This window comes from Agelaius tricolor, unplaced genomic scaffold (assembly GCF_023055355.1).
Source record: "Agelaius tricolor isolate 1412-34295 unplaced genomic scaffold, bAgeTri1.0.p SCAF_28, whole genome shotgun sequence".
Lineage (NCBI taxonomy): Eukaryota > Metazoa > Chordata > Aves > Passeriformes > Icteridae > Agelaius > Agelaius tricolor.
In genome coordinates, this window is record NW_027269288.1 from 5435266 (window position 1) to 5450736 (window position 15471).

General features: G+C 46.4%; 2 protein-coding genes across 7 annotated transcripts in view; one reads left to right on the forward strand and one right to left on the reverse strand.

Moving 5' to 3' along the window:
- MRPS16 (mitochondrial ribosomal protein S16) overlaps positions 1–15471 on the forward strand; it is a 320729-nt gene that overhangs the window by 259975 nt on the left and 45283 nt on the right. The gene's annotated exons all lie outside the window — the stretch shown is intronic.
- Positions 1–15471, reverse strand: part of CAMTA1 (calmodulin binding transcription activator 1) — a 248296-nt gene that overhangs the window by 108094 nt on the left and 124731 nt on the right. For all 6 annotated transcript variants that reach the window (XM_071449111.1, XM_071449110.1, XM_071449115.1 and 3 more), the window contains one exon: positions 7959–8030. In XM_071449111.1, coding sequence (XP_071305212.1) covers positions 7959–8030 — 72 coding nt within the window. The remainder of the gene's footprint in view (positions 1–7958; positions 8031–15471) is intronic.

A 15471-nucleotide genomic window follows, 5' to 3' on the forward strand; every position in this document is an offset into this window, starting at 1 on the left:
TTACTGCCTCTCACTAAGGATAGTGCACCATGTGTGCATTCATGGGTCTAACAGCCACTTTGCCATCCACTGGTCTGACCCACAACATCCCCATGGGTGTGGAGAGAGGGATGCAGGGCTGGTCCCAGGTGGGATCAGGTGGCAGGAGGCAGGTGGCAGCTGTGGGAGGTGACAGGGATGGAGAATCTTCACACCACTGAGGCAGTGTGAGACACAAGAGGCATCAGAGCTTCATTAACCCAGGGCAGCACAGACGTCAGTGACAGCTGAGGCAGCCAGCTGATAGAAAGGGAGTAGAGACTCCTTCAGAAATGAAAGATTATTTTGAGAATAAAAGCAACCAGGGTAATCAGCAAGACGTTTACAAAGGCGGAGGATAGAAGGAAGAGCACTCAAACCTGCAGGCACCTGGGAAGTGATTTATCCAAAACACTTACAAAAGTGTTCCTTAACAAATAAAATACAAGGGTAACTCACTGCAGGCCAAAACACTGCATATTAAAGGAAAAAATATCCTGCATTAGAAAGAGAGACTTCAGCCTTGGCAGCATCTGCTTCAAGTCCTCTGCTGCCCACGCCAGAACAAACTCCAGATCCTTAAACTCAAATTGTAATTTGCTTCACTACAGAATTCCCAACTCAAGCCCCAATTATAACTCTCCAGTGAGGGTGGAACTCCAGCCAAGGCTATAATACATTCACCGACACCTGCAGACCTAATAATTGACCAGGGAGGACGTGGGTGAGCTCAGCAGAATTGCTGCATTGCTCCTGCAAGGCTCGGTGTCCTACACCAGGAAACAGCTTCACTACTGCAAGGTGCATAATTTAATAAACCATTAACTCAAACCTGAGGTGAAGTAAATTCAGCATATTATATATTTCAAAACAGCATTAGAATTCAATTTAAGTGTCACCAAAAGCCTAATCCTCAGTATACAGAGCATATTAATAAGTGTCTTGGAGCCTGTGGTTTGATTTCATTTCCAGCTGGGCTGTGCTGCCGCATGGCTGCGATCCCTGCTGCGAGGATGTCTCGGTGACAGCATCACTGCCCTGAACCAGAGCAGGATCACAGGGATGCCAGTCCCACCCTCTGGGGTCTTCCCAGGAGAACACAGGGGTGGGAGCTGAAGCACAAGTAATCCTGCTTCCAGTGGTGTCACTTCTTGGTGTCCCTGCTGAGATGCTGATGTTCCCCACTGACAGCAGGCTTCTCACAGGGCCCCTGACCCACCCCTGCTTTGGGTCCCTCTGCAGCCACAGGGGCAAAACTCATTTTAGGTAAGGCAGGAGCTCCTGTTCACACTGAGCTGCTGGATGAGGCCCAAGCAGGCCCTCTGCGGCTGCTCCCCAGCCATGCTATGGTGCATAATGGGGCTGCAGCCCCCAAGGAGGGACAGAGCCAACGCTTTCCCTCCCCTGGGTCAAGCATCCAGGGCAAATGGGGCATTATTTCCACCAATGCTTTCCCTCCCCTGGGTCAAGCATGGGGGCATTATTTCCACCAATGCTTTCCCTCCCCTGGGTCAGGCATTCAGGACAAATGGGGCATTATTTCCATCACCAATTATTATTTTCCCAGGTCAAATGGGGCATTATTTCCACCAAGAGCTGAAAGCACCAAACCTGTTCTCCCTTTCTGTGGGACATGTTTTGGCCTTTTCTCCATCGCCTCTGCCAGAACTTCTCTTGATCAGCAACCCAAGCACATCCCCCAGCAGTTTGGGAAATGCATCCCTTCTATAAATGACAACAGATTATTTAAGCAACAACTAAAGCACTCTGACTGCTTTTTAGTTTGCTTGCATTAACGTCAGTCTCCTCATATATCTAGGGAACGAATCCGGGATTTTCTTTAAAATGGTGGAGAGCAGTACAAAAATAGAAGCCTGCTTGTCTAAAATAAAGTTATGTGTTTGAAAGGGTTGGAAATTGTTTTTTAATCACAGGCGTCTTTCTTCTGGAATATAGTCTGCCATCTATACATTCTGCTCTTCCACCCAATTTCTCAGGAAAATGCAGCAAGTGTGTTAATAAATAATTTATAAAAACATTACAAAAGATAAAGCACTGCTGCTAAAACATTTCCAGCCTTTGACACACCAGTTCATTTGTAATCCTCTTTGCCTCCCTTTCACTGGAACATCAGCAGAGGTTTTGTGCTCTGCTCTCACAGCCCCACTTTACCCACCCTGCAGAGTCTCTGGTTCACAGGGATCCAGGCAGACACCAGCCCAAGCCACAGCTCAATGTTATCTACTGTAGATTTCTGTCATGGAAAATGTTTCTCATGGAAGCAACATCCTCATTTATTTTTGCCATTTGGCATGAGAGGATGGCTGCAAATGCAGGTGGCTGTCCCAACAAACAGAGCCCCAGGGTTTGTCCTTCCTCCAGCAGCACGCAAGCTGTGCTCTCTGTGACACTCCACAGGGTGGTTGGGAGCAAGATACACAATTTCTTTTACACAGTTTCCTTGAAATTCTCTTTCAGGAGTCAGTATGTTAGGCATGTGACTAAAAAAAAAAAAAACAACTGGACAATTATTACAAAAGAGTTCACAGAACCCTTGGAATTTCAGTTGGACTGAGCAATAATTTTTGCACAGCTCCAACAATTCCATGAGTATTTCAGATCTTTAATGAACCCTGAAAAACATGATGGGAAATCTTGAGATGTGGCTGTTCCAGTGACTGCAGCAGCAGGGACACAGCAACGAGCACGGTGCCTTCAGAAGAGCTGGTGAGGAGATGAAAGGAGGGAAAGAAGAGAGCATCCTTCAGAGAGATCAAGCCAAAGGCATGTTAAGGAAGCATGAAAAGGGTACCCACAACTTCCCCATCCTCTGAAAATGCTTGTGCATTGTGAAGCCAAGTGATAACACAAGAGGACTGACTGCTGCATCCTGCCAGCCTCTGGTACCAAAGGCACCTCTGCTGCTGCAGCTCAGAGCTGAATCAACACTAATTCTGCTCTCCTGGAACTGCTGTTTGGTCTCCTGACACCCAGACTCCTCTCCAGCACAGCTCCACTTGCACACAGGGCACTGGGAACAGGAACCACAAGTCTGCTCTGTGAACACTCACCTGTATCCCGAGCATGCTTGGGATGTGCAGCCACACTGGAGGTGGCTCAGTACCACAGACCATTCTCTGCTGTACTTCTACACCACTTCATTTCACCACACAGGCTAAAACACACTTTAGGAACAGGTACCAGCATAGCAGCAACAGTTTATAACCCTGTTAGCAAAAATGCAAAGGCTCCTTGTGCTGAGGCCTTGCTCACATCCCACCCCCAACACACAGGACCCAGCTGAGTGCCCATGTGCAGCACAGCATTCTCTGTGCTTTATTGCCCAGCCACTTTTATCTCACCCAAATGAAAAATAAAAACCCATTACTAAGCAAAAGTCTGGAGAAATTTTATGAGATTGTAATGCTTCCAATTTATGTTGAAAAAGCCCCAAATCCTCAAGCTGTCTGTCGCTGCTCCAGCCAGGGAGGCAGGAGATGCTGCTGACACAGCACAGCACAAGTGATCAGAGAGGGAAATGCTGCTCTGACGGGGTGCTATCAAAAATAAATGGGAAGGGCTTCCTCTTGTTTGGGGCATAATGGAAAACCATGGCAAAAAATATAGAACAAACAATAAATTTATGCAGGACGGTGACAGATGTCATGTAGAACATTTTAAATGAGTTTTAGGTCTTGATATTTTCTGCCCACAGCTTTCAGACAAGATGTATTTTAGGAAGGGAACACACTCAGGGGGCATCAAGCATCAGTGCAGACACTCATAGTAACAAACTGCTGAATATTCAAGTGTATCAGAAGGAAGAATTCAGAAAAAAAAACAGAGTAAAGAGAGAATATTGCAAAAGCCTCTGACATTCAATCAGTGCTTACACATACTCTGCAAGGCACAGCTGGTGCACACAGAACCACAGGAACAGTAATTAAATACCACTACCCAAATCCTGCCCACCACCAGTGCCCCCCAGCATCTCCCACTTGCTCCTTGTGTGGCAGACATCCTGCCTGGATGTCACACCTGGCAGGACTGCTGATGTCCCTGACTTTCTCCTGCCATTTCCTACCCTACAGAGAAGTATTCCATGACTTCCATGGCTGCTGGGAGCATCCTGTGAGTGTGTGAGCAATAAAGATGAAATGCAGTTTTTCCCCCAGGCTCCCAGAGAACTGGATTATCACATTTCAGCAATTACTGCAAACACTGGATTTACAACAGGGCTCCTTGGAGCTCTGGTGTGTCCCTGTGCCTGCCTAGCTCAGCCTGCATCCCACTCTGCTTCCTTGGCTCACCTGCCAGAGCAGTGCCACTGCCACTCTTCTGCACCAATTCTGAATTATTCAGTGAGCAGTTAATGCATGTGCAATGTGAAACAGCTCTCTGCCACCTCTCTCCAAGCCCTGGTAGTCTTCATTTGTTTAACCAGCCAAGAGGTCTAAATTTACATGTTTTTAGCATGATCCTATAGCACTGTACTTCTAATTAAGAAAAAGGGCAACACTTTTAAAATATGTATTCCCTCCCATCCCCACAGCACCTGAACACCAGCACTAAAGAAGACATCAGTATCTGCTACAGGTGGAACACAATGAGCATCTAACAAACTCAGCATCTGCAGCTGTGCAGCACAGGAGTGGGAGTGAGCAAGGGGCCCATCACAGCCCATGGGTGAAGGCAAAGCCTCTGTAACCCTGGCAAGCAGCAGCCTGCCTGGAAGCCTGGCAGCCAGATTAATTTTCAGTTCCTGGGGTGCCAATTTCCAACACACAGAAGGGAACGCTGCATCTCCCTGCTCAGCTGTGCCAATGTTTGAAAATCATCCATGTCTGAGATTCCACATTTTCCCTCCATTAGTCAGTACAAGTACAAACAGGGGGTTTCTTCTTCTTTTTCCATTGATACAAAATCTGGCAGTGTGCTGAAGGTCTAACATGGGCAGCCTGAGTCCTGCCAGTGACAAACCAAGGCACTCAGAGTCACAGCTGTGCCACAGCCTCTGCTGAAGGCTGGGACCTGCCATCACCCCCATCTCAGAAAATATTTCAGAAGCTCTGCTCCACCCTCAGTGAACTGTGGACAGCCAGGGCTCTGCATCTCCTCAGAAGCAAACAGATAATGTAAAACAATAAAAAACTGAAGTTCTACTGAGGTATTCCCCAGCAACCTATGAAGAGGCCACCCGTGTCCTCATCCCCATCTTCTTCTCTGCCTGTGTCACTCAGCATGATCTCATATCTCTAGAGATCAGATAATCAAAAGAAAAATATGAGAACCAAATGTAGGAAACCACCACCTTGGGCATGCTTTCTTCATTCAGGCCCAAGAGTGAGTGGCCAAGAGAGTATCCATGCAAGAGGCTACCAGTGCCCAGCAGGAACATGTCAATGCTGGCTTGGAAATTACAGCACCTATTACAAATACTAAAGGTCTTTAGGGTAAGGCAGCACTTAAAATCTGTTATCAAGAAAGCTTGAAATGTCTCAAAAACATGAAATCCCTTCAGTAGAGAGAGGTGGAGGCCCCATGCAGCAGACCCCAGCCACAGCTGCCAGCACCATGGTCTCTGCCAACAGCCTAAGAACTTCCAGCAGAGACCCAGAAAACTGAATCATGCAGTTCCAGATGACTGGTTCTCATTTCTCATCCCTCTGACCAGTCTGCAGGGAGCAGGCACATCATGTCAATCATAAATGACAACACAAAGTTGTTTAAGTAAGAAATTGGACATCACCATATAATTAATGGCTAGGGCTCCATGTAAATGCATGAGAAAGGCTGTGAGTCCCTGTGGCTGGTTTAAGTCCTGGCCTTTACACTGAAAATGCGAGGCAGAAAATATCAAGAACATTTGTGTGGGGATTTTTAATCAATTTGGAGGAAGATCATCCCATAAAACATAGACTAATTGTATTTACTCCCCATTGACCAGACACTGCACAGAGAGAGTCCCAGGAAGGTGCAGGATGTCTCCCCAAAAAAAAAGGGAAAGTCACCCATGTGCCTCAGTGAACTATAAAGCTAAACACATTACACATTGCCCTGGCTACACCTATTTCTGAATATCAAACTCATTTACCAGTGCTGTTGGAAGTGAAAGCTTCTGAAGGAGATGCACAAAACACCTTCTGTCTCTGTGGTGTCACTGCTCCTGAATTCACCATGGAGCTGAACACAAGCAGTGTGCAGAGATAGGGAAGTGGCATCTATTCTTGGCCAGCTCCTTTCTGCTGGCTGCACAACCTTGAGCGCATGACTGAAGGATGCCCGTCGGTGCCTGGAGATGCTGCCATGAATCACAGACCCCTCTTCCTCCCACAGCCAAGGCACAGCATGTCCTTGTTGAGGAATACCAGTCTACCACAGCCACAGCGAGATGTCCTGCAGCACATTTTATAAATAGGCTTCTAAAAAATGTACTTCCCATCCACTTGACAAAAAGTGATTACCAGAGCAAAGAAAATGACTAAACATTGATGCACACCCTGTGAATGTGAAGAGCCAGACCTGGGGGAACAGCTCAGAGATCCTACAGTGCTGCAGTGCAACCCATCAGGGAGATGCTGGCTGAGTGCCACAGCAGCCAGGGCCAGCAGCACTTCTAGGGAGCACATCACAATGAGAAAAAGCAATACAAAGCTCAGAAATGAAGAGAAAAGAGGTGACCTTTGGGGCCAGGAGCTCTCGAGGAGGACAAGCACAGCCTGGGCAGCTGTGAGGGAACAGGATCGATGCAGTCACGCTGTGATTTCAGAGGAGCCACAATTCTCCTCTGAGAGGTGCAGAGCTGCTCCCACCACTGCAGCCAAGCATCTCCTCTTTCCTTGCACACAGCATTTTTATGCCACAGATGCAAACAGAGCTGAGAACACACAGATACCCCAGAGGAGGGTGACATCTGCTGCGTGTTTCCTTTCATTATGTCCATGGTGTGGGCACCATCCTCTGTGGGTTGTGAGGGCTCTGTCCTGCCCCAGTGACAGCACCAGTGCCTTCTTTTTTTAATATGGAAGTGCAATTGCAAAACCGGAAAGAGAAACAGGAATTCTTTTCCATTTGCTTCTAGAAACAGATGCCACTTTCCTCAGACTTGTTTCTTTTCAGGACCATGGGAGTTTAATCTTTAAAACAATATTTTTACAGTATCAAGTACAGTATTTTTACAGTGTCAAGTGTCATTTCATAATGAAAGAAAACAAATTACTTCCACTTTGTACACCATAGTAACCAGTCAAGAATGTGAACAGCTCCTCAAAGGTGGGGTCAGCAAACACCCCCCGGGCAAATTCCCACATGAGATCCTTTGCACACCCCCACAGCCCCAGGGGAGCTGCCCAAACCCTGTTGTAAATAAGAGGAAAATTTGGCTCGACTCCTCCTGGGACTTTGCTGTTCCCACAACAGCCAGAAGAAAAATCATTGAGTGACTTCAAATACTCCCTGGAGACTGAATATCTCACTGGAGGAAAGCAGATCCACTGCAGGACCAGCTCCAAGGTTCACCCCAAACTCAAACACAGCCCCAGGGTTCTCCTCAAAGTCAAGCACAGCCCAGGGCTGGTGTCTCTCCCACACCATGGTATGCCTGTGTATGCCACTGTAGCACCCTGTATTCACTGTATTCACTTCTCTGGCTCCTGCCTTGCTTCAGGATGGAACAACACAACCAGAAACCTCCAGAACGTCTCACTTGAGCCAACTCCATGTTTAGAGAACATATGAAATGGCATCAGCTCCACATTGCTAGAGAAAATATATAATCCCTCCAAACAGAGACATACAGCTAAGAAGACCCAATTCCCTTTCAGACAAAACAAAATCCCCCAGACAGTAAAGCACAGGATGCTGATCCCCCCTGGCAGCAGCTGAACGTGGCTGCAGCAGCTCTCAGGTGACCCCAGAGAGAGAACTCGTTGTCATCCTACCTGCAGAAGCCAGTAGCACCTTCTGTGAAACGTGGGGATGATGGAGGAATGGACATAGCAGCCATACAGGCACTGGGGACACAAAAAGAGAGAAAGCAGAGTCAGGTTAGTGGAGGAACCACCCCGAGAGGCCGTGCTGGGGATGGGGCAGCAGAGTGACCCAGAAATGGAGGAGATTGTTCTGCCCTTGGGCTGGGGATGCACAGCTGGTGATACACAGCCCTGTGGCTTACACCCTGGTGTAAGAACTGTAAGCTTTGCCACAGGTCACAGAAACCCATCCCTGCCATGCCACCCCCACCCAAGGGTGCCCACCCTGGGGTGGCCAGAGCCACAGGGGCTCCCGTGGTGCTCAGTACAACACAGACAGGGCTGCTCTGGGGGCTGCCTCTGAATCTTTGCGCCGTCGTATTTTTATTTTTTTTGGCAAATACAACACGTTCATCTCTTTTCCCATGGTTTATCTCCTGGGTATTTCAACTGAAAACGTTGTGTTTGTAAACTGAAAAAACTACTGTCAGATATTTTAGACAGCAAAATGCCAAAATATAGTTTGTTTCTTTTCATCTTCTTTTTTTGGGGGTTTTTTTTTTGTTTGTTTGTTTGTTTGGGGTTTTTTTGGTTGTTGTTGTTTGTTTTTTGGTTTTATTTTGGGGGTTTTTTGTTTGTTTTTTTTTTTTATTTTGGGATTTTTTAAAATAAATTCTGCTTCTCTGATTAACTGAAATCAGCAAAGCCGAGGAATTCTTTCTGCAGGGAAAAAACCCCACATTTCCACTACGTTAGAACTTTTTGGTCGGAAACCGAGCCCAGTGCCAACCCAAACCCAGAGAAGTGGTTTTAATTGCAAAGATCCCGAGCTCAGAGGGTGCCTGTGCTGCTGGACGTGTGCACCCAGTGAGCACATGGGAGGCTGCAGCAGCCCCCCCTCCCCAGGATCACTGCTCACAAGGTCGGCCTGAATTAAACAGGATTTAAGGACTGGCTGCTATCACTGAGTTATTTTTAAAACACAAATGACAAAGATTAATAATGTTTTTAAAATGTGTCAAGGGTACATTCTACACACTGAAATGCAGGGAGGAAAAAAACAGACGAGGAAAAAAAAGCCCTGCAGAAAATAATCCAAAGAAAAGCTTAACATTTAAATCCCTCCTGAGGGTTGGAGAACAGCTGCCCTGACAGTGACTCCTGCACATGGCACTGCATGGGAAGGTCTGCAGTGTTCATTCTGCTGACTCAGAGCAGGTCCCCCCACTCCAGAAAGCAGCTGAGAGGGGCAGCATCTCCCAGTCCAACCAGTTCCCCAGGGAGGATGGCAAAGCTGGTCTGGAGCTGCTCACAGCTGCCAGGGACCCCCTTGTGAGATACATATCAATCTATTCCACCCCAATTTGCTGTGAGTCGATGGAAACGTTGCCCTGATTAAAACAAAAGCCAAGGCTGAGCTCTGTGCAGCTCATGGGGCACAGCAGGCAGGAGCTCTGCCCTCCCTCTCCAGAGCTGTCTCGCAGATAATTCTAGAGCTGTCAATAATGAATCACACAAAAGCCTCCCACCTTCATGAAACTGGTTCTCAACATTTCAGCAAACCATTAAAAAAATCCTAACAGCTCACAGAATTCAAAAAGCACACAGAACGCAGAAGGGACTTCTTAAATTTTTCTTTTCTCCTTTTCTTTTCTCCTTTTCTTTTCTTCTTTTCTTTTCTTTTCTTTTCTTTTCTTTTTTCTTTTCTTTTCTTTTATCTTTTTCTTTTCTTTTTCTTTTCTTGTTTCCCTCTGGATGGATGTTTTGAGGCTGGATGTCCTAACCTGGGCAGCTGGGATGAAGGAGACCCACGCACTGAGCAAGCTCCTGGCCTTGGAGGGACAGCAGGGACTGTCTCCACAGGCACAGAGAGGTACCACAGAAGCAGAGAAACACTGCAGGGGTGAAACAGACCCTGGGAGCCCAGCACACAAAATGAGTGATGACAGCAATAAAAACTACATTAATTTTGGGGTAAAAATGCGTAAGAAAAAGTTGAGGACATAAATAGAAACCTTGGAAATCTGTGTGTCACTGTTTTGGAGGATTTTCAAGATGAATGGGTTAAGCTCTGTGGGTGACACAAAATCTGCAGCTCAGCACGTGGGGGCTGTGGGGAGGTGGGTGTGGGATATTCCTGCCCTCAGATCTGCTGAGCCCTGCCTTTGGCCCCAGCATGGCCCAGGGCTGCTGAGCAACCAGCCAGCTCAACACCTCCCTGCAACTAATGAGCAGAGTGGAATTACCACCCTGCCCAGCCAGAGCAGACACACAACCAGGGCAGAAGTAATACCTTTAGCTAAAGCAGCCTTTAAAATAAATTCTTGCTCAAAACAGGCAAAGGGGGGGTTCGTTAGCTGTGTTTTCTTTTTTTTTTTTTTTTTTTAATTCTTTTTTAGTGGGAAGGTAAAAGCTGCAGAGGCCTGTGTGTCTGTGGAGATGTTAATGCCAGGCTGGGCACGCAGCCAATGCATTAAGTGAAATCGAATTCCAGAAACCAGCTTTAATCAGCAGATTTTTAAGGTTAGAACGACTCTCTCCTCTGCAAGGCTTGCCAAGGTTAATTCTGTCCTGAGCAGGCTGAATTAATGGGCTGGACAGAGGAGAACATTTTTTTTCATGTTTCTCTTTTAAGTTTACAAAATCTCTAGGAGAAGAGAAAAGGCATTTTGGAGCAGTCTGAGGAGGAACAACACCTCAGCAGCTCATTGACTGCTGTGTGGAGAACACTGGCATCAGCCTGACCCCAGAGGAGCCCTGAGCAGCACCAGCCAAGGGACATCCAGCTGTGGGGATGCTGTGGGTGCCCATGGTGGTGGCCCTGTGGTCCCATCACCCACCAGGGAGTGTGTCCTTGGCCCTGGAGGTGACCCTGAAGGATGCTCAGAGCACAGACCACGTCCTGCCATCCCCAGGATGAGAGCCCCACACTGCTGGGTGCCCATGCTGGTGGCCCCATCACCCACCAGAGAGTGTGTCCTCGTCCCTGGAGATGACCCTGTGTGTCCTGCCATCACGAGGGATCCCTCCTGTGCAGCTCTCCAGGATGAAACCCCCTCAGCTACCCCAGGAACCAGCTACAGGCACCTCCTGAGCAGCCCCACACTGCTGCTGGAGGGCCTGGCCCTGACAGCTCTGCTGGAGCTCATCCCTTTACAATTCCAGGGCTAATTAAAGAGGAAAGGCCTTCTCTGTGTGCAATTACAGCTGCCTGCCCTGCCATTTGTATGCAGTGCACATTTGGCATTACCAAACTTCTGAAAACTGGAGGGGGGGGGAATATAAAATCAAATTATTAGTGGATTTTTTTTATCCTGAGCTCCTTAAAGTGATTGTGGCTTATTTAAAAATAATACAATAATGCTGAGGTGTTCTTTCTTAACAAGCATACCTTGGGAATGGAAATAAGAAAGCAGGAGAATCAAAAATTCAAGATAGGGTTGGACAGGCTTTGAAATTCTTCTCCCTGGTGAGTTCCACTAGTGGATATTTTAAAAACCCTAAAAACCGCCGAGATTTTGTTCAGATTTTCACACCGAATTCCCAATTCCCTTAATAAGAAGCTAAATCAATCTTTAGAGAACAAATCACGTAAGACCTATGGCTGTACATTATTAAAATATATACTTGAGTAATTTGCTGGTGGTAAGGCTTCAGCTTTCAACAGCCCAGGAGCAGGATCTGTGCAGGTTTCTGGGGGAAAAGGACCCTGCCCTCTGCTCCTGGCTCTGTGGTGGGATTGGGCAACATGTGCTCAGCTCCCTGTACATCTCCATGCTCCTGGGATCTCCCTCTCTCAGGACTTTCACCTGCTCAGAGTGACTTTGAGATACATTAGAAAGTTTTTTTCTTAGCTCGGCGGTCAAAGAAGGAGTTTGAAATCTTCAGTTCTCGCTCTCAAGGTTGTTTATTGTTTCTTATCTATAAAATTTTCTCTCCTGTTCAGCCGAGGTCTGCTCAGCAGGACAGTCAGAGGCACTCTGTTTGCTCTTGGGGCAGGGTTATCTTTTTATACTAAAAACTACCTGTACAATATTTACAATAATTTCCAATACCTATCACCTATGTTAGACAGTGAGCTTCTACTCTAAACCAATCTAAAAGTGCCACCATCACAGCAAAAGATGGAGGACAAGAAGAAGAAGAAGGAGAAAGACTGGACACACTTAGATTCTTCTATCTTGCTCCTTGAACTTCTATGCTAAAAACTCTAAAAAATCCATTTTTCACTTTGTGATAAATTCACTATCATTCTACTGAAACTTTTGTGGATAAGGTTGGTAATTGTTTTTTCCAAGGCTACATCAAAGGCACAGGGGTCTTGGGCTCTGTGCCAAGGTCTCTGAGCCCTCTGGGCAGGGGCTGGAGTCCTCCAGGGCAGCCAGAGGAATTTCCTGGGTTCCAACATCCCTCTGTAATTACTGATCATTCCAGAGCTTCCTCACCAGTTTCCATCAGGGAGCAGCACACTGCTGGCAGTAGCAGCACTGCTGCCATGGATCAAACCTCCATGGAAAGCCATCAGAGGGGTTGGCTTTGTTCCTCTCATCATCCTGGTGACAGGGGACAGTCTCCTGAAGCAGAGGCTGTATCTGAGCCCAGCCATGCTCTGCTCTCACCTTGCCTGCTGTAACCAGCACACATACCCAGACTGTCTGTAACTCTTTGTTTTTGTCTTGTATTGTCCTAATCCTAATGGTCCAAATTGTTATTACTCTAATTTTATTACTATTTTATTATATTTTATAGATTATTATATTATATATTATTATATATATTATGTTTATATATTATTAGATTTATAACAATTTTATCACTATTAAACTTTGAAAATGTTAAAAACAAGTGATTGGTGTTTTTCACAGAGGCAACAGGAGATTCTCAACATTCCCCCACCCAGACTGGCCCCAGTTCAGCTTTTTAAAGCAGCAAACAGGGAGGGGAAACCACGTCTGAACCCTGGGGAATCCCCAGGGCCACAAGGCTGCCACCAGAGCTCTTATTTTGACTTAAGGAGTGTCATAATATAGGAATGCATCCAAAATTTCCCATTACTGCTGCAAATCAAAACCAAAACGCTGCTAACCGTGTTTTCTCACTCATCATCTTGGAGAAACACAGATATTAGACAGGTTTGGATTTTCCTCTGACGTTCATAAATAGTAACTTTGATTCAGCAAAGCACAAAACCACGTGCTCAGATCTCAGCCTGGGCTGAGACATGCTGCTGGCAAGGCTCGCCTTTTATCGATGTCAACAGAATTTAAGCAATTGCTTACAGTTTGCCAGGTTGGGCAAGGAGTGCCTGGTACTGACAGCAGATCCCAAAAACATTCTTAACATTTCCAGGCAGCTGCAAAACCCAGAGAACCTGAGCCTTCACTTTCCAGCTGTGGCATCCCAGCACAGCTCTGTGCAGCCCTGGGCACTGCCTGGTGTGCAGGGGCTCAGCCTGGTGCAGGCATTTTGGGTTTAATCCTGTCAGTTCTTCTCCTGACACATTTCAAACCCCCTCCATATGCCCTCAATGCCACTGGCAGCCATCCTGGGCTCTCCTGTGATGGTTAATCAAGGGAGGAGAGGTTACACAGCCTATGCATTGCAGGACCTCGTCACTTCTGCTGGCTTTTGTTAACAAATATTGTTCTGTTTACCTCGGGACTCGTTAGAAAGCAATTTTTGAAATGTTCAATATTTAATGAAATATTTAAATGTTTAATGGGTTCTTTTTCAAACCCTGTGTGGGTTGTGGGGTTCTGAAGTCTCTGCAAGGATTGCAAGGTTTTAAGTTTCTTGCTGTTAGAAATGAATCCTCTAATGACATTGGCTTAACGACAGAAATTGGCGTACATGGGGACTGATGCTTCCACAGGCAGCAACTCCCATTGCCCAGCCCACTGCAGGATCATTGGTATGCATCCCCACACCCCCACTGCAGTGCCTGCCTCTTCATAAATGCATATTTCTTTATTAATACAGGGATACTTTAATCTTAGCCTAATTTTACCTTTAGGGAAGCTCTATCCCGAGGCTGCCAGGAGCTCAGACCCTCCAGATGCAGTGGTGTGATTTGTATTCAAAGCAGCAGGTCTATCTGTCAACATGTTTGTCTCCCTTCTCTGCCAGCTCTTATTTATAATCCCATTCAGATTAATGAATGACAGTAGTTCTCATCACAAGAAATTTGATTAATCAATTTAAGTGCTTAATCACCCTGGCCTGGGTGAAAAGCGTACTGGAGGGATGCTGCCTGGATAGGGGCAAAGTTGTGAGATGTAGGAGGAAAACATCATCACTTTCCCTCATGAGCAGCTCCAGCCAGGAATGTGCACTGGATCCTTGAACAGATTACAAGCTTTCCAAGAGCTCAAAATTTTTCTAGGGCCAGCAGTCATGGCCAATTAGTAAAGAAATATCCACCTCCTCATCTGACACAAAAGGCTTCCTACTACTCACCTCACTCCCTGCTACCCATGTTGCTCAAACTGAACCCAGAAACTGTCAAACTGTCACATCCCACTCCCCATCAGTCCTGCCCATTGTACCTCAAAGAGTCTCACAGCCTGCCTGTGTCACCAGCCTGAATACTCCAGAATAATCTCCAGGGTTCTCTGGAAACCTGGGAGGTATTTCAGGTGAGGGGTAGGAGCCAGGCTGAGCAGAAATCACGGATTTGTAGGACAGAGGCTACACAGTGTGAGCACTGCCTTTAGCTGCTCTTGCAGATACTGTGAATGACATGATAAACCCCAAAAAACCCTGTAACGCAGCTCCAAACAGGCTGTGCTCAACAGGTGTGCAGGATATGGGAATTCTCACTGGGAAGGATTCCCACATTCACCTCCACTACCTAAACTCACAGGGACACACCTCAGAGGAAGGTGACCCATTTGGAGCTGGGTACAAACAGGGCAGCACGAGCTCTGTGAACAGAGCATCTGATGACACCTGTGTGCAAGGCATCACTGAGAGCAGATCTGGGTGACACCTGTGTGCAAGGCATCACTGAGAGCAGATCTGGGTTATTGGGAAGGATGAAAGTTTGATAAGAAAGTTTAACAGGTATGTATGCTTGGCAGAAAGATTTTTGAATGTAGTACCTGAGAATAAAATAGAGATGGAAGCAAGTTTTGATATAGAAGAAAAGAATTGCTGAGCCAATCTTACTGGATAACCAAGGAGGCAAAGGGGGTGTGAGTTAGAAGGGGTTTTTATGGCTTAGAGAAAAGGATAAACCCACCCCAAACAAGAAGATGTTTTTACCAAGCAAGAAGATAGCACAGGCAAACAAGTCAGCAAATGTGGCAAGAAGAAAAAAAGGTCTCAGAATTTCCCACTGCAAGAAAACTGGAAAACAACTTCTAGCTTAAACTGTAATGTACTAACTTTTAGTGATTGGAGAATAGTAACATAAATATGGTAATTATAGTAGTTATGACGGGCTATAGGTAAAAGTAAAGGTATAGATTGGTTCTACTGTATT